Here is an 18,923-nt window from a genome sequence, read left to right as displayed (position 1 = left end):
AAGGTTAGATGTAATTGGTTTCTCTTTCACAATGCTCCCTTTTAAAGACATCATACATTTTGCCCCCCCCCCCCCCCCCCCCACAAAGACACAAGGTCCAATTATAATGTTTAGTCAAGGTTGTTTTATGCCAAAACAGATATAACTTCCTGTGATATTTACAACCATCTCTCTTCCCATTAAAACGAAATGAGAAGGAATTGGTTGTTTGTTTGTTTCTTTTTTACTTTTTTTCTCTTAATACCTCTGGAAGGCTCCAGGGTCAAATGGCAGGTTCACCAGGTTCAGATTACACCGGCCTGCCACAGAATCTTCAGCCCCTGGTCAGTCAGATCTCTAATTTCTCCAGGTAGGAGTGCCCCTTAAACATATATCCAGGCATGCTGTAGTATTCATGGATGCTTCGGCCACCAGCTGGGTGGCCAGGTACAATGACATGCAGTATCAGGGTTTTGGATGGGTCCCCAACTGCACTGGCATATCAATTACCTCGAGTTGCTAACAAGGAAGTTCACGCTCCCGTCACTTGTTGCAACTCGCGAGCCACCTCCTCCTGTGGAGTCAGAAGCATCTGAGGTTCCTTTTGTGCCATCCACATCCTGGGAGTGTTGAATTGAGCAGCACTTCTGGGAGAGTGGAGACTCCACCCCTAGGTGGTTCAGCTACTCTGAAGATGGTTGATCTGGAGACAAGTTTCTTAGGGGGGCCAGGAAGTTAAATCCTCCTAGGCCTCCCTCCCTGCCCTCTTGGGGTTTGGCATTGGTGCTAGGAGCCCTGCAAACTGGCCCCTTCGAGCCTTTGCAGACAGTCGAGGTGACATTTTTATATGAAAACCCTGCTCCTGACTGCATTTGCCTCGATCAAGGGGGTGGGGAACCTGCAGGCATTTTCGGTCTATGAATCGTGCATTGAGTTTGGGCCGGCTGATTCCAGTGAAACACTGAGACCCTAGCTAGGCTAAGTGCCCAAGGTTCCTACCACTCCCTTCAGGGACCAGGTGGTGAACCTGCAATCGCTACCCTTGGAGGAGGTAGACCCAGCCCTAGCTTTGCTCTATCCTGTATGCTCACTGCAACAGTATGTGTATAGAACTCAGAGCTTTAGGAACTCAGAACAGCTCTTTGTCAGTTACGGTGGACAGCAGAAGGGGAAAGCTGTCTCCAAACATAGGATGGCCCACTGGATAGTGGATGCCATCACCTTTTCCTATGAAGCATAAGGTGTGTCCTGCCCGCTTAGGCTGCGTGCTCACTCCACCAGGAGTGTCACATCGTCCTGGGCGCTAGGAAATTTGTAGAACTGCGAGCTGGACGAGTCCTAACATGTTCTCTAGGTTATATAGCCTGTGTGTTGAACCAGTTTCCTCCTGTGTTCTCACCTCAAACAGGTAGTGGCACTGAGAGGCCCAGTTCAGAGTGGGCTTGCGGCATCCTGGCTGCCTAGTTCCCCTGACCAGGCATACTCTGTTGAGTCCTCCAGCATTGGGTGGCACTAGAGGGGGCAGCACCTGTGGCGTGTTGGTAGGAATCCCATTGGCCATCACCGATGTGAAGTCGAGAGTGACCGACTGAAAGGTAACATCTCGGTTACATATGTAACCCTCATTCCCTGAAGGAGGGAACAGAGCTCACATTCCATCACCACAGTTGCTGTACCACCACTTAGCTGCCGGTTTACCAGCTTGTCTCCTTAGCGAAAACATGAATGAATGTGGTGCACTTGCTGACTCTTAAACTCACACAGTGATCAGTGGCAGCTGGATGCAACAATGGCATGCCAATGTGCATTGGCTCGTTTAGTTTACACTCTAAGTGCATTGGTCTCTCTAGCAAGATCACAATTTGTCGGTCATCACCGACATGACGTCTCCATTTCCCCATTCAGGGAACAAGGGTTACATGCATAACCGAGTAGTTTTCAGCACACTTTGCATAGGGCTGGATCGGACATATGTTATTTTATGTTTTGACTAAAGGGAAAGACCTGTTAAATGTTCATTTAAAGGGATAGTTCACTTTCAAATTAAATTTTGGTATGTTTTAGCTTACCTCAAGGACATCCTAGATGTAGGTGTCTTTGTTTCCGCAGTAGTTTCCATTTTGATATTTTTAGGTCAAAAACATTCTTGTCTGTGACTCATATAATGGAGGTCTATAGTCACCACCTCAAAGAGCATGCACAGAGGAGTCCAAATTAAACAATTACCCATTGTAAGTAAAAATTGATGACCTAAGACACGAAACAAGCGATTTGTGTAAGAAAAACGAACAGTATTTATATAATTTTTACCTCTTTTACACGACCATGTCCAACTGATCTGAGGGCGTGCGTGCTAAATGATGTGACGTGTGCACGCGGAAAGCACCGGAAGTGATCTGCACTGTCTGAAATATAATGCAGTAATTGTAATTATTTAATTTATTTATAATGCACCCTATAATCCTTGCGATTATAATAAAAATACAACACATTACTCACTCTATTGACGGCGTACGATTTGGTCCGTCTGGCCTTGGACACCGCCTCCAGTTTATACGTGGCAAACAAAACACAATGTGCAAACCGCTGCGACTCAACAGCGGAGAAAACTCAGGATCTTCAGTCAGGCAGGTGTGTGATACGATACTGTCAATGTCCTCATCATCGTCCTGTAGCTAGTTGTGACAAAATATGCTCTCCACTTCTGTTGGCATCTCACATCACTTGCTACTAAAACACCACCAATTTTGAAGAGATCTCTGTCTCTGTGAGGCTTCAAGACGTGCTGCCTGCAGCGGATGCTTCCTCCATTGCTCTAAATACTTGATCTGTTCAAATAAATATGGTTGTGAAAAAAATTAAACGTTGCCTGTTGATATATTGAAAACGTCTTCCATTGCAATTTCCTGTACGTCTAAATATGTTTAGATCTTCACAGTGAAAGGTAACACTTCCGAAATCTCTGTCTAAACCATAGACAGTAAGTGCAAACAATGAGTGACGTACACGTGCGAGAGATAACTTCCGGGGCTTTCCACGCTTGCGCAGACTAAGCCAGAGCATGCGCAAACGTCACACGACAACAGGAAGCACACATGCCCTCAGATCAGTTGGACGTGGTTGTGTACAAGAGGTAAAAACGATATAAATACTGTTAGTTTTCTTACACAAACCACTCGTTTCGTGTCTTAGGTCAACAATATGGGGAATTGTTTAATTTGAACTCCTCTGTGCATGCTCTTTGAGGTGGTGACCATAGACTTCCATTATATGAGTCACAGACAAGAATGGTTTGACCTAAAAATATCAAAATGGGAACTACTGCGGAAACAAAGACACCTACATCTTGGATGCCCTTGAGGTAAGCTAAAACATATCAAAATTTTATTTGAAAGTGAACCATCCCTTTAAGTTTTGTGGTTACCACTGTGCTGAAGATTGGAGCTTGTATTTAAGTGAATTAAGTTGATAGTGCATATTGCTCCATTCAGTAAGGAATAATTGCATTAACATTAAGCCAGTGACAAGTAACTTCCTACTTGTTCACTGCAAATGTTTGCAACACTAGCTACAGAAGGTATTATAAGTGTACAACAACAATTCATATTAGTTACTTTTTAGAAATAATTAGTAGTATGATGTATTGATGAATATTATTTAGACTTTACCTTATTTTACTGTGTCATAGCTGGTAAATTTAGGTGTCTTTAGTCAACACATGAGATGTTTTTTTTTTTTACAACTCACGTTGTCCGGAGAGGTCCAGGCTACGAGAATTTGTCTTCTCCGGATCCACAATCTCAATAGTGTACATTCCTTTATCCTTATCAGTAGGTTCGACTATCTCCAAAGTTGCCATTGCTGGGTTGCCACCAATTCTCATCCTTTCTGATGCAGCAATTTTAGAATCCCTTGAAGTAAATGAATACAGAGTAAATGAATGCAAAAAAACAAACAAAACATTATTATCTGTTTATCACTGAATGACAATACAAAGCCAATACAATCACATGCATGCTTTTAACATGTTAAAAGTAAGGCACATTTAATCCCAGTCCCTTTTTAAGATCAATTGTTTGCTAATTTTCCATAGTGTAAATGGTCTCAAAACATTAGACATGCCTTTTTTTCAAGTGGGGCATCAAATTAGCATGTCCCTAGTGTAAAATTAGACACGGCGGGTGTTTTTTTGTGTCGCAAACTCAATGTGAAATTTTCCCCTGCGCTAATACCTGCTCTGCGTGTGATTCAAAATGTGCAACAGGGGGAGGAAAGACCCAGAATAGCCACTTCAAAATGCTAATACAGGGATTTAAGAAGCCATAAGAGCAGGAAGAGGCTTTTCTCACTACGTTAGAATTTCACATGCTACTGAATCACCTCCAGGGCAGAGCATTAGGCAACTGCAATCAGAATGATTTGTTTTGTGTTGGCAACAGAGCGAAAAACAAGACAGACTCTTTATTCTTGTAATTTCCTGTAGTTCAATAGTCATTTATTTTGTACACCTCACATTTAACCAACACAAAACTATAGACCAAAATCTGAAAATCATGTTTACATGTAGAGTCGTTGTCATGCCTGGGGACATGAAGAGGCATGTGCATTTCATTTTAATGGTATTTGTGTATCTTTTTTTTTTTTTTTCTAGGAAATCGTTTCAAGTGAGAGTGGAAAATGTGCATACTTTTGTTTCCAATGGATCTTCATCTCCTCTGTGTAATATTTCATATGGCACTGAAGCATAATGCCCTCCGCAGTGCACTGAATCGACAACTCAGAGGCGCTGGATCCTGTCCAGGTCCAAACAAGAAGGAAAGAGATCTTAAAATTCACCAACAAGGGCTGGTTGGACAAAAAGCTGCATTGCTGTGATTCACCATGTGTTAAAGCTTTGAAATTTATGCAGAGATTTTCAAATAGGCACCCAGCTACAATGAATGAGTGTTTTTTTTTTTATTATTCAAAAATAATCTTTTTACTGTTATTTTATTGTCTTTTGTTTGTTTGTTTGTTTTTTTTTGGGAGAAAGAAGAAGAATTGTTTTAGTACAATGGAAACTGAAGTGGGTAGAAGTGCAGTGGATTGCTGAACCACTGTAGTTCACATTAATTGTGTATAAACAAGTTTGTGAATCTGATGAAACATACTTAACCTCAAAATCATATTCTGTAATATTTAAGTAATATTTGACCTCAAAATCAGAAAGAAATCAATTATATTTTGCTTAAAGAAAAAAACATACAATTAGTTTTGCATGGTGAGAAAAAATAATCACGCAAAGTTTCATTACCAATTCTCATTACTGTAATTCACTGTTTGTGTAGAATCACAGGGATGCTATAGTCTATTCAAGGGTCCCAATCAATAACAGAGAAGCACCCCGGATGGATCCATGACAGGGCTCAAAAATGACATATTTAATTTAAATTATTGTTATATATTTTACCAGTCTAAAGTTTGGACACACTTGACTGAACTTATGTTTCTAATAATATTTTTGAATTAACAGCTTATGCTTAAAAGCATGAAATTAGTTTTATAAAATTATAATATAGTGGTATCTTTATCTACTGTGTATATGAATTTTAATCAGATGGCTTTACTGTTGTGCTTATTTTTGCTCTTTTTTTAAAATATGGATATGCTTTCAGAAGAATCACTTAAACACCAAATCATCATGACATGCTTTTTAGCATAAGAGTATCAGAGTCACTCTTGGGTTTCAGTCATACAATTCATCACCAAGACCCCGACAGCTCCAGCACAGCACTAAAAATGAACTATGGGAACCATAAAAAGTTCCTAATTGAAGTTCTGGTCCATTTTAAGTTAGATGACCAGATTTAGACTCAGATTTAGAAGATGAGAGAAGGGCGGAAGGCGGTTGATTTAAAATCAGTTGATATTAACACGAGTAAAAACATCCTGGCTTTAAAGAGCCAAATGACAAACATGATGATACATGTCATACACACCAGCGAGACGACTGAGCTTGTTAATGATGTCATCAAACGCTGTGGGCGAGAAAAAGACATCTTTAATACACGTTTTATGGAACATTTTCCAGCACACATTTACATTTTTCTATATTTGATAAGACAATCCTGAGAGATGGTACCTTTGCCAGAAACATCAATCTGTGACACATCTTGGCCTCTGTCATCGGTGATGGTTGCTTTATATAGTCCCACATCCTTCTTGGAGAACTAGATTATCAGGATAAAAAAATTGAAGAAAAAATATACAGCATCTCCAAAAACAGGCCACCTGAGTGATGCTTTTTTTAGAGCATTAACGGCAGAATAGTTTTTGTGCTACATTGTCTTGGGAGTAAATTATAGCTTTTTCATATAGTTTTATAAAAATAGTTTCGACAAAAAATGTCAAAGAAAACCGGCATTACAAAAAAATACTACGGCACTCAATTGATTGAGACCCCTGGTTTCAGTCCTTAGGGAATCAGCTTTTAAGGTTATTTCTCATGTGAAATCTTCCTATAGTAGTTCTCATAAGATTTCAGGAGCGATTATAACAAATGCAGTATAAATTTGTCATGCGTCAAGCTTCTTTGTATTTATGGAAGTTGCACAAGCTGTTTTACTTTGTAACTGGGAAGAATATCGACTGAAAAACCAGAGCAATTACTCATAACAGTCCAACAGGGATTATTTGTCGTTTTACTGAAATAACCTTAGCTATGGTATTTAGCATTGAGAATGCTTCAGAACACTTTGGATACATTTTAAACTTTGATTATGGAAAGCACAAACACAAACATCTGTTAATGTCTACACCAGTGGCCACGAACCCATAAATGGTTCACAGATCTGTTTTGCTCTCTGGACATGATAAATAATAAAAAAATATAAAAGATTTAAATACTGCTAATAAATTGGAATTAGCCATATATTTATATGTATTGGATTGCCATATCAGGATACCATGCATAGGAAAACATTTAAGAGAAGAAGAAAAGCTTCCCCTTATATTTAGATGTTGACATTAAAAGACTGGTCATTAAACTCAGTTTTGTTTTGTGTTTAAGCAAATTCACCAATGCTTAAAACAAATTTAGCCCATGTGTAAGGCTTTTAGATCACTTTTCTATTGTTTATGTATTCACTGGAAATATTAAATAACCTGGAATATAATATTTGGGTCAACTGCTGTTTTAATAGATGTGTGATTTTAAAGCTTTTTTGGTAACCTTGAGTGACATTAGACTAAACATTTTTTAGTTTCAGTGTTTTTGAAGTGAAGTGCTCACATTAATTAGGGGGAACTTGCAGACTCCTGAGTTCAGGTCAGCAGGCACCTCAGAAATCACCTTTACGTTGTCCTTATACCATTGGAACACAGAGTCCTTCTTCAAATTAGCCACCTGAAGGGGGTCACACATGCAAGAAAACACCATTTATCAGCACCAAGTCTTCAGTTTGATGTACAATTTGCTTTGGCTAAATCATTCCCCTTCAACTTGCCTTGCAAACAAGAGTGACAGAGGCATTATCCCCAACTTGAATGGAGAGGAACTCCATAAAGTGAGGGCCTGGGAAAATAAAAATGGAAAGTGGACAATATGGGAAACTCAGAATCAGTTAGAAAACTATACTTAAAAAAATCAACCTAAACCAGCCTAAGTGGTTTGCTAGTCTAAGCCTGGCCAAGATGGTTGTTATCTGGTCTAGCTGGGAAGTCAAGATACAAAATTTGGGATTCAAATTCTACTAGTCTGAGAAGAATCTACCACACAATTCAGTATAAAAACTGGCATATTATTAAAATCTCTTCTAACATGTTCTACGGAAGCAAGCTGTACAGGTTTGGAAAAACAATGAGGGCAATGAAAGGACTTTCATTTTAGGATGAAATATTCATGCAAGCAATTGTTTTTCATGAGGGAACCAATAAGAGATTTTTATATATAATGCAAAGCTTGTTTGTAAACCACAGAAAAGGAATACCAAGAATGGATTACAAAACCGCAGGTTGTAATTCACTCTATCTGAAGTTTATTTCAACAGCTACATCAACAGGATGAGTGCCGTACCCTCTTTCACACGAATGTACTCCTTCCTTTGGTATTCCGCCTCAGCCAGCGCTGCCTTGAAGGCTGGAAAAGGAAAACAGAGCAGGAACTATAAGAGGTCAGTGAGTAGAGTTCAACAGAGGAGCACAATATCTCAAGATGAGAGCTGCAGAAGCCCTCGAGCGATGCTGACTCTCACCGTCTCCGATCAGCACCAGAGAGGACTGGGCCTTGCCTCTGCCATCTTGGATCTGCACGGTGAAAGTGCCCTCGCTGTCGTCAGTGAAATGATCCATCACCATCTCAATAATGCCCGTAGCTGCATCACGACTCATTTTAGTTTGCTGTGAAAAAGCAGGAGAGGTAAACATTTCTCTCCTGGGCTTTTCTTAGGAGGCTCACGCAAATGGAACAGAAAAACATAACAGATGGTAGTATTGCAATAGAGCTGAATCTATTTATTTGGAATGGTTATGTTTTCCAGCACAGCAAAGGTCGGAGCTAAGCTTAAAGGGATAGTTCACAGAGAATTCAGTAATCAAATACAAAACCGGAATGGCTTTCGTTCTCCCGCAGAACACAAAAGGTATTACTTATAGCAGAAAGTCCATGCTGGCCTTTTAGTTCAGTGAAAGGGATGCAGCAGTACTATATCATAAAAGAATAAAAAAACAAAACAAAAACAACAAAAAAATTAACATTTTAAATTGCATAATTATACTGTATATATTCACAGAGATCTTGATCTTGAACTGATTTAAAGCTGCAGTAGGTAACTTTTGTAAAAAAGATATTTTTTACATATTTGTTAAACCTGTCATTATGTCCTGACAGTAGAATATGAGACAGATAATCTGTGAATAAATCGAGTTCCTCTGGCTCCTCCCAGTGCTCCTATTGCCATTTGCAGAAAGTCATCCGCTCCCGGTAAAAAATAACCAATCAGAGCTGCGGTCCGTAACTTTGTTTGTGTTCAAAATGTAGAAAAATGTATATAATAAGCGAGTACACCATGAATCCATTTTCCAAACCGTGTTTTTGTCTTGTCCTGAATAAATAATAATATATGACCTATAATAAGTGTTTATATTCGGACTATTTTAGATTGCTTCGTGGGTAACGCGGTGGAGTAACCCAGTACCTTTGTGATTCTTCATAGACATAAACAGAGAGAAGTGGTTCCGGCTACGATGTTCTTCCGCAAGACGCAAGCAGATCTGTTTATTAACCGCTAGAGCGTCAAAAGTTACCTACCGCAGCTTTAACTTATTCAATTATTTGTGTTTGTGAATATTACGTTGGATGTCAAAGGATATTAGAATATGCTAAATATATTCACACTAGAAATATACTACGATATTGCATATAATATATCAGCCAATAGATATTGAAAATAATCTGATAACCAATATGATACAGAAAATTTTGTGTATACCTGAAGTTAAATATTTTCAATACATAATGACTTTAGTCATTTTGAAATTAGTAAAGAAGTCATATGGGCGCTGTTTATGATGCTTTTACTGTGTTGTTAAACAGCTTATTTTATTTTTCATAGAGGAAAGAAAGTCTTATGGAGTTTGGAGGAGTAAATGATGACAGAATCTTAATTTTGGGGTACACCATCTCCTTTAATATAAAACTCTCTGCTTTCTGTTTATGAAATAATGAAGACGTTGGTTGCCTGTACCACTTTATTTGCAGTTGTTTACCTCACAGTTGACAAGTTCCTTGTTACTGGCAAAGAATTTGTAGGTCACGGCAGAGGTGATGGCCTCAGCTTGCAGCCAAAAGCGCACACGGCCTCTCTCTAGAATCTTATACGCCAGTTGAGTCTTCAGAGGAATAACTGCAACACAAGAGAGGTGATGTGTGACATGTTGACATGTTGTCTTGTGTGTCGTCCCCGTTCATTCGCATGACTTTACTCTTGAGAAATAACACATGCCAATCCCATATAAAAATATCAGAGTTTATTTTAAGCAACAAGCCATGTCCCTTGTTACAGTGAATGTGAAACGCTTAAATGCTATTTTCAGGCACAGCATGAAGCTAAACCCATTTAACTTTGGTAAAATCAATGTAATAGCCTCAAGTGTTTTATAAAACAGTGGTACTAGTAATTTGGGGGTGAAAAAAGACACTAATGTTCAATAGATAGTCACATTATTATTAATAATATGTCATGTCATACAGTTTATTATTGCAGGGTAATTTATGGTTGCCAAGCAATGAAGCAATTAGGCAGATTAAAATTCAGGGTTCCCATACTTGAACATTGACATCTACTGTATCTAATGTAGATACATTTCAAAACTCAGAAAAGTAATTTTAGCCGATAATTTTTGTTTAGTGCAAAAATATCGAAAAATGTATACACACCATAGAAAATTTGGAAACATGATAATTCTATACATTAATAGTAGGTAATTAGTATGCAATCATGTTTTGACATTCCAAATACTATAACAATAACTATGAATTAACATGCAGCAAAGGATGTTAATGAACAAACAGTGAAATGTTACAATCATTTCCATGACCTTTTTCTGATTTTCTTGAAGTGCATCATTTTACAAGCTTGGAATATTTCCAAGACTGTGGGAACCCTGAATACACTGTTCAGTTGAAGTCTCGAGTACACTTGTTGAACATGCTTTGTGTTCAGTCTTTACTATCCAGGGTCACTCACTTGGGTTGCGTATGTCATAGCTGAGGGCCAACATCTTCTCAAGCTCTAAAATGGAGGACAAAGGCAACTTTCATCATTAGCAGCACTTCAACAATCAAATCTTATTAGCATTATTATTTTTATTACTAAGGATCTTTGTACAATATGTAATATTACAGCAGCCACTTCACTGCAGATGATGTAGCATCCATAATACAGATCAACGTACTGACAAGTCAGCCAAATCAAATAAGATCTGAATCTGTCAGAGGAATGTTTTGATAGTGTCTGGCTCGCTATATAATTTTGAGGAAGGGCATTAATAATGAAAGTGATAGTCATAATATATTAACAGGCCTCACCTTCTGCTGAGATCTTGTAGCTGGCGGAGACACCATCAGTCAGGGTAACAGACACAGAGTATGTGCCCAAATCCTCTTTGTCTGGGTTCTTAAAAAGCAAAGTTGAGCTAAAGAAACAAATGAGCAAACATTAGTGTCTGTTCAGTGGGACAACAAAAGGAAAACAAACTGAATTAAATATGCACAGACTGTGGCATTGCCCTAAATATGCTTTGAGCTAACATGTTTCTGGTCCAGATCTAGTTAGGACACATCGTACGTGTGTTTTTCTTACTGGCTGCCTGATGTCTTCACGGCGATTCCCTTAGAGAAGTCAGTAATTTCTTGGTAGGACTTCTTCCACACAAACTTCGATTTCTCCGCCATTTGGCAGCTCTCAAAAGAGAGATAAATGTCACCTGATTCCTCGTCGACTCCACATTTGATTTCCTGGGTGCCTTAAAAATAGCAAAACAGAGAAGAATTTGTGCAGACTACAAAACAGTTCTGTTCCTTCTGATGAGAACAAGCTGGAGAACACAATATTAAATTGACCGGATTTAAATAATGAATATTATCTCCATATACTAATTCATATATTTATTAGATTATATTTTGCTCCTCTGAAGATCTAAAATGGACTACAAATGTCACGTATAAAAATGTCCTGTTGATGACATTTAACACCACTGACGTCAAATGCCATTGGTTCCAATGTGTCTTGTAACCAAATGTCATTGAAATCAAACCTGATGGAGCACCCTCCTTTATTTTCCATAAAAATCAGCTTATATTTCTGTCTGTTTGTCACACAAAGCTATAGAATGGCTTCAGAAGACATATTATATATTTTATTAAGGATGATATAATATTGTGAGCACCACTTTTACGATAAGTCTCATTTTGTGGCTTTACAAACCCAGTTTTAATTCATTTTCATTATTTGGAAAGTGGCCATGATGTTCTGGAAATCCACTTTTTCCACACAGCAAATAATTCCGGAAAATAAGTTTAAACCAAGAAAAGAATAGCAGTATTTTCATGTGCAGTCGTGACCTTAAAGATATCTTTATACCTGATTGAAAGCATAAAGATTACGTTCATAAATTAGTTGATATAAATCAATGTATATAGGTGGACACTATTTTTTATTTGAATAAAGCCAGTTAATTAAGATTTTTAAAAACATTTTCAGTGTAATGGTGTACATGCATATTCAAATTTGTTTCATGATAAAAGCAAATGAAATATGCAAGGTGTGAAGAGGTTTGTGAATGATTGTTGCAGTTATGACCAATCAGCCTACACAGGGCTTCCCTTCTGAGTCGTGCTTGAAGGAGAACATCTCATACAACATCACACACATACTTTATATAGACAGACGAATCCACAGTGCACTCTACTGGCTGACAGCATTTTATCAGCCTCAAAACCTTTCAGGTTGCTCAGAATGAATCATCGTGGATCATCCCGTTTTCCTTATCTGCGAATGTGCAGGCAGCTGCTCCCCAAGACACTTCAGAACGCCTCCCATGGTGCCATCCACACTGCCCCGCACGGCTCTGAACTCCTCTCATTTCATCCAAAATACAGATCCCTTCTTTTAAATCCACTGATATTCAGCTATTCTGAATTCTGGGTGGTTTTGTAAGTGCTTAAAGACTATACTGACAACATGTGTAACTGTCAAAACGGAATGCAACTTCTGGTTTTACTGTGCACAATTCCAAAAAGCCAAACTTCATATACTCTAGTAAAAACCATCCCTGAAATGCAACTACCCAACCAATATTCACATAGAGGATTACATCCTCTCTAGCCAAAAGCAGGGAAACACCCTGGATGGATGACCAGTGTCACCAAGCCAATGAGGTCCATACTGAAGGAAGCCATCCGTTCATCCCTCAGAAGTATGTTCCTAACCACCTTGGTGCTGTAGCAAAAAGCTGATTGGCTGACAAGTCACTATGCTGAGATCAGCCTTCAAGAAAAAAGCAGAAAAAAAGTAGAAAAACGTCTATACGAAAAATAAATAAACATTTTGTCAGAATATTCAATCATTTTGCAAAAGCAGTCTATTGAGAAAAACTGGAAAGTCATCGACCATGAAAGGCTAGTTGGGCCATGCTAATCAGTTAAAATGTTGACCTTTTCCAAAAACCTAACTCTGTTCTGTTATGTAATGATTTCCACAATATTTTTCTGGTTAAAAATTTTTCATGTGTAAATGAATGACATTTCATATTGACTTCGAACTAAATTCCTCGAAGCAGTGGTTCTCCACAACTTTAACACCTAAAATATCATTATCATTAGTTTCCCAGGGATGTTGACAGAAATTACTTTTCTGAGGGTTAAAAAAATACAAAGCAATTGGACATTTAAACTTTAATTAGATTATCATCACAAAAAAAGCAGCCAATCAATAAACAAGAACCATTTTTCTTCTTAATTTTATTATGTAACATATGTTATAAATATGTTTCTGGATGCTAGACACAAGTCCGACAGCTGTGCTACACAAAACTGACTGAAAAACTGAAGTAAAGAGTAGTTGCTATGGAAACAATACTTCTTCTCGTCTAGTCTCATTGGTGTAAACTGCCATGTGTTAGAATGATGCAGAACACATTCTTTTGCAAGTACTTGCAAGTTTAATTTTGTCTTGGTTTGATCTTTTACTGTAAACAAAACCCCTTTCAAAAGTATATCTTCCAGCACCTCCAATATTCTCTCATTGAGATTCGCTGCCTTAAAGGGACAGTTCAACCAAAAATGAAATATGAATCTAAAAACACAAATTAATTATGAATCTAGCAATTTAATCCGAGTCTTGAGAAGAGATTAGGTTGCTTTATATATAAAAATATATAATTTAGCTTTTTATTCACATATAAACACACACATAAACAAAATTCATCACATATTGTAAACACGAAAGCTTGTGCATGTGTTATAGAACAAACCTCATTGATTCTCACGCAACACATGTGCGCATTTGAGCTTTCGCGTTTACCATATGTGATGTGCTCTATGTATGTGTCAATCACTGTTTAGATGCAAATAAAATCCCAAATAATATATTTTCATCGTATAAATTGATCATATCTCTTGACAAGACTTGAATAAAATCACTTGATTTATATGGATTTGTTTAACTGTGCATTTATGACCTTTTTAGTTACCTGGACTCCCATTGGAAGCCAGTTTCTATTAAAAATATCTTAATTTGTTTTTTGAAGATGAACCAAATTCTTATGAGATTGTAATGACATACATGAGAGAAATTGGTAACAGAATTTTCTTTAAAAGTACTTCCAATCAACCATGTCATCTAACAATCTATCTACGAATCAGCAAAAAAATCCAACACTAATCGTCTCATAAATTGTGATTCCTAAACTCAAACTGAACAAAAATGCTTTTCATTCAAGTTCATTCAATGTGCATACATGCTCTAGAATAAACAAATGACACTAGTATAGGGACCAATTCTCACTATTAACTAATTGCTTATTAACATGCCTATATTGGCTTTTTATTAGTACTTATAAAGCACATATTCTGCATGACCATAATATACATTATTTAGTACCTAAACTTAACAACTACCATACTAACTATTAATAAGCAACAAATTAGAAGTTAACAGAGGCAAAAGTCCTAGTTAATTGTTTGTTAATGTCAGTGTGACCGTAAGGTTTTTCCCATTTCTCTATGTGCAAGTATTCATATTCATATATTCCCATTCAAATATGTACGCATATTCATTCACAAGTATTTCCTTCAACTGTCCACTCTACAGAACTGTTTTACCTGGCAGTGCCTTGATGCATACAGGGTCAGAGGGGGTTGAAGCCACGCCAATGCCATTGGCGTTCTCTGCCCGCACACGGAACACACAAGACTCGCCTGTTTCTAGACCCTTGACCTGCAATCATTCAAACAATACGTTTGATAAAGCCATAGAGAAACACACATACTCCCATGTCTAGCTGAAGCAATTGTACAAAAGATCTGAGGATGTGAGTTTGACGGCACAAATCGATACCTTAAGATAGCAGTGGTTGACTGAACTTTCGTTGACTTTGCTCCAGTTATCCGAGCCTTTCTTGGATTTCTCAACAAAGTATCCAGTAATGGCACTGGCACCGTTGTAGACAGGAGCCTTCCACTCCACCACCACAGAATCATCCCTTACTTCAGTGGAGATCACGTCATAGGCTGGACCTACCGAAGCCAAACACAAGGAAACCAATGCTCAAGTTTTTCTTGCTTTCAATCATGTTTTATAAACATTTTGGTGAATCTCATGGAAATATGTGCAGATGACATTTCAACCTAAAACGAAACAAAGAAAACGTGACTTTCAAGTTAATTATCACCCTTATTTTCATCACTGTAATTAATATTGATTCTTAAATTCTGAAATTCAGCTGTAATGTGAAATAATTTTTTTTTTTTGGGATTTTAGGGAAACTATAAATGGAAATATAACTTTACAGCTTCCAGGAGAATCACATTGGTCCATTTGTATTTCTTGTCTGGTCTTGACTGTTTAATACACGAATATCGAGAAGCAGAGAGAGGAATATTATCAGTATATAATGCAGGCCAGATCTGAATATGTGTGTGAAAACGGTTATTGATCATCTTCGACTCAGTTCAACTGAAACAAAGTAACACTGTAACATGTTTTGAAACATGTCCTGCTAATGTTATTAATACTTCAGTTTTAATAATGGTGATATAGCGGATTGGTGGCTGCCAACATTGTGGTGGTTGCAGGTTTATTCCCTGCAGGGTCAATATAAAACCAGTCCACATTTGAAGCCTTTAAAGGGGTTTTTACCATGCAAACACAAAGACATCTTGCCGTTGAGGATCTGTGCCTCTAATAAGAACACTGTCATCTGCTAAACGACAAGTACCCATGTAATGTTTTCCAAGTGTTGTGGGTTGGAAGACTCATGCATGAGAGTGTTTTGCACACATGAGACTTTTACTTCCTCTAAAGTGTTCTTAGGGCAGCACATAAAAACACCAAATTTTACCATATTTATATTGTGCCAAACATATATTTTCTTCTTTCTTCTGTGGAAATAAAGAGATACAACTATGAAGAATCTTCATAGAGCTCTTTTCCACCAACATCAGTTAATTGAGAAAAAAACTCCAAATAGAGTAATACAAATAAAATAAAATAAAATAAAATAAAATAAAATAAAATAAAATAAAATGAAATGTAATGAAATAAAATATATTTGACTACCATATAAAATAGAAACATACCAAAGAATTGTTGTCTTTTTGAATTCAGTCAATAGTTCTTGAATGTGCTGCTTCAAAAATGAGGAATGGAGAATAAGATTCCAGAGCTGCAGAGGGGGGAGGATTCTCAGTGACAGGGCTCAAGAATAAAGATGGCCTTTTGGCCCGGGACCAATGTGAGAAAGTTTTGTGCCAGCTTGCAGAACTGTCAATTGCCCTTTCAGCCCAGTGCTGCATTGCCAATGAAAATCTTACATTTATTGATCTTGTACATCCTTTGTTATGCCTTGGAAACTTAAACATTTAGCTTTCTGTGATCTAATCTACATTGCTGATTCAAAATGAAGTGAAGTGGTAACACAACACAGCCCCATAATTAACACTAATTAAAGCATCAACAAATAATAACTTGCAATGAGCAATACATTTTAGTGCTTCTAGTTCTGTGTTACCCAGCATAATAGCCGGGTAACATAGATGATGTTTTGTCAAAAATTACATTACATTTCCAGCTTATTCTACTTTTTTTTTTCCTAAGGAAAATAAATCTCCGTATTGGGAACAGCTGATATAGATTCTTAAAAATGTCTTATTTTGTGTTACACAGAACAAACAGCAGCATACGGGTGTTCAATGGCATGGAAATTAGTAAATAGTGTTATAATTTTAGAAGTAAAACTATGTTCACATGATGCATTACCTGGCTCAGGCATGGTCCAAGCCTCACATTTGAAGGGAGCGCTAGGGGTCGAAACATCCCCCAGTCCAATCAAATTAGCTCCATAGGCCCTAAACTGATAAACTGACCCAGCTGTCAGACCTCCAGCCTTCAGAAGGAAAAGTTCATTTTAGTAATTATGTTATGTATATTATAAATCAATCAATATAAGCTGATAACAATAACATGCACGTGATGCTGCAATACATGGCCACCTTGTGCAGTCTTTCCTTGATGGGTGGGACGTTGACCTCCTTCCACGTCTTCGTGGCCACATTGCATTTGTCAATGTAATAATCAGTGACGTCTGTTCCTCCAGAACGGAGTGGCTGCTTCCAGTTAAGCACCATGGATTCCCCGTCACAGTAGAGAAGAGAGATGTCATAAGGGGAAGAGGGCAGCTCTGTGGAGAAGACAGATTTCTTTAGCTGGTCCTCCCCATTACTCAATGTCTTGGACAGAGAGGAACATGCGCTGGCGTGCAAGCCTCATCTCGGGCTTATAATATGCAAATTTCTGGGCGAAGCGTTGTGTCTGGAGGAGTAATATAGGAGGGTGGAATGCATTGGTGTAAGCCTCAAAATATGGCAGTGTTTTTTAACAAGAGAATTTAGGGCTTTATTCTGGAACAGCTGCTTTGCTATCTACTGCCTACATAAACAACTGCCTTGTAAAGCAGCATCACAAGCTAAAATAGAACCTGAGGGTTTTTTTTTTTTTTTATTCATTATTCTTTTTTTTTTTTTTTTTTTACGGAACTAAAACTTTTATCCAGCAAAGAGGCATTACACTAATCAAAAGTTATATTTGTATTTTAAATAAAAGCTGTTCTTTTGAACTTTTAGAACAAATAAAAATAAATTGTATCACCGTTTCATATATTTTTGAGCACCAAATTACTGTAGAATAATGTCTGAATGATCATGTGATTACCCTTGGTAAAGGCTGCTTAAAATACACATTTGCCATCAAAGGAATAAATTATATTTAGAAATATGTGAAAACCAATAAACCAGCTGATCTTAGCTTGTTTTACTGTATTATTTATCACCAGACAAAAGTGAATTCCTTTGGAAACTGATGCTAAAATGTTTAATAGTAGTGTAAATAGAGAGTAAATTAGATAAAAAATGGATTATTTTTAATCAGGCTGAACAACTTATACTAGACTGAAATAAAATTTTGATAATGAATTAATTATATTTCTAACCTATTTTTTAGCCATCTTGAACTGAGTTCAAAGCATAATGGGACTGCATCATACACAAAGAATACCTTACAGCTGACCAAATGTCTTTAACAGTAAAATGATCCTGCTGAAAGTCTCCAAGTCAGACTTGAAGCTATAATGCTAATTGTATGATGAAAATGGTCGTTGCCCATTCAAAACATGCTATAAAAATGCTCGGGTGATATGAGAGCATATCACAGTTTTAGTGCAGTTGCTAGGTTGTTTGGAGTTGTTGCTAGGTGCCTACTGGTGCAGATCAAAAGAGCCCACCTTTAGGTTCCTATGATATTCTTACCCCTGATATGGCTTGGGTCAATGTAAGACTAATTTTAAGGCTATTTTGTGTGTGTGTGTGTGTGTGTGTGTGTGTGTGTGTGTGTGTGTGTGTGTGTGTGTGTGTGTGTGTGAGTGTTTGACTGTCAAATAGAGTAAATGAAACACTCTTCTCAAGCCACACACGTTATCAGTAATGTCCATAGCAAAAAATGGTATGAGATTAGATATACTACATCAGAGCTGCTTGATTAAAACATCTTATTCCATCTAATAAATCAATGGAACGAAATCATCTAATTTAATTTCCTAACCACTGTTTTGACTGGCTCTGTACTACAGACAGGCCAGCACTCTTAGGACAAAAAGTTTTTTTTTTCTTTTGAAGTCTCCGAGCATGGAATTGT

At 37.5% G+C, this 18,923-nt stretch overlaps 1 protein-coding gene and 1 long non-coding RNA gene across 2 annotated transcripts in view; both read right to left on the bottom strand.

The window, feature by feature from the left end:
- The window catches only part of LOC127970601 (myomesin-2), a 42,777-nt gene that overhangs the window by 8,652 nt on the left and 15,202 nt on the right, over window positions 1-18,923 (bottom strand). Inside the window, exons 17-32 of the mRNA XM_052573243.1 lie at window positions 17,228-17,415; window positions 16,995-17,121; window positions 15,075-15,253; window positions 14,840-14,954; window positions 11,319-11,481; window positions 11,045-11,151; window positions 10,704-10,748; window positions 9,724-9,860; window positions 8,211-8,355; window positions 8,033-8,095; window positions 7,464-7,531; window positions 7,250-7,363; window positions 6,101-6,188; window positions 5,958-5,996; window positions 4,667-4,772; window positions 3,727-3,890 (exon numbers count right to left, since the gene is read on the bottom strand). Of these exons, the coding sequence (XP_052429203.1) occupies window positions 3,727-3,890; window positions 4,667-4,772; window positions 5,958-5,996; window positions 6,101-6,188; window positions 7,250-7,363; window positions 7,464-7,531; window positions 8,033-8,095; window positions 8,211-8,355; window positions 9,724-9,860; window positions 10,704-10,748; window positions 11,045-11,151; window positions 11,319-11,481; window positions 14,840-14,954; window positions 15,075-15,253; window positions 16,995-17,121; window positions 17,228-17,415 (1,848 nt within the window). The remainder of the gene's footprint in view (window positions 1-3,726; window positions 3,891-4,666; window positions 4,773-5,957; window positions 5,997-6,100; window positions 6,189-7,249; window positions 7,364-7,463; window positions 7,532-8,032; window positions 8,096-8,210; window positions 8,356-9,723; window positions 9,861-10,703; window positions 10,749-11,044; window positions 11,152-11,318; window positions 11,482-14,839; window positions 14,955-15,074; window positions 15,254-16,994; window positions 17,122-17,227; window positions 17,416-18,923) is intronic.
- Window positions 120-2,999, bottom strand: LOC127970602 (uncharacterized). The gene is made up of 3 exons (XR_008156636.1): window positions 2,479-2,999; window positions 2,290-2,384; window positions 120-2,164 (listed from the first exon to the last, which is right to left on the bottom strand). It is a non-coding gene; the product is annotated as an uncharacterized LOC127970602 (long non-coding RNA).

Source organism: Carassius gibelio, chromosome B13 (assembly GCF_023724105.1).
Source record: "Carassius gibelio isolate Cgi1373 ecotype wild population from Czech Republic chromosome B13, carGib1.2-hapl.c, whole genome shotgun sequence".
NCBI lineage: Eukaryota > Metazoa > Chordata > Actinopteri > Cypriniformes > Cyprinidae > Carassius > Carassius gibelio.
The sequence above is the reverse complement of the archived record's forward strand: the minus strand, read 5'-3'. Positions and strand labels throughout refer to the sequence as shown.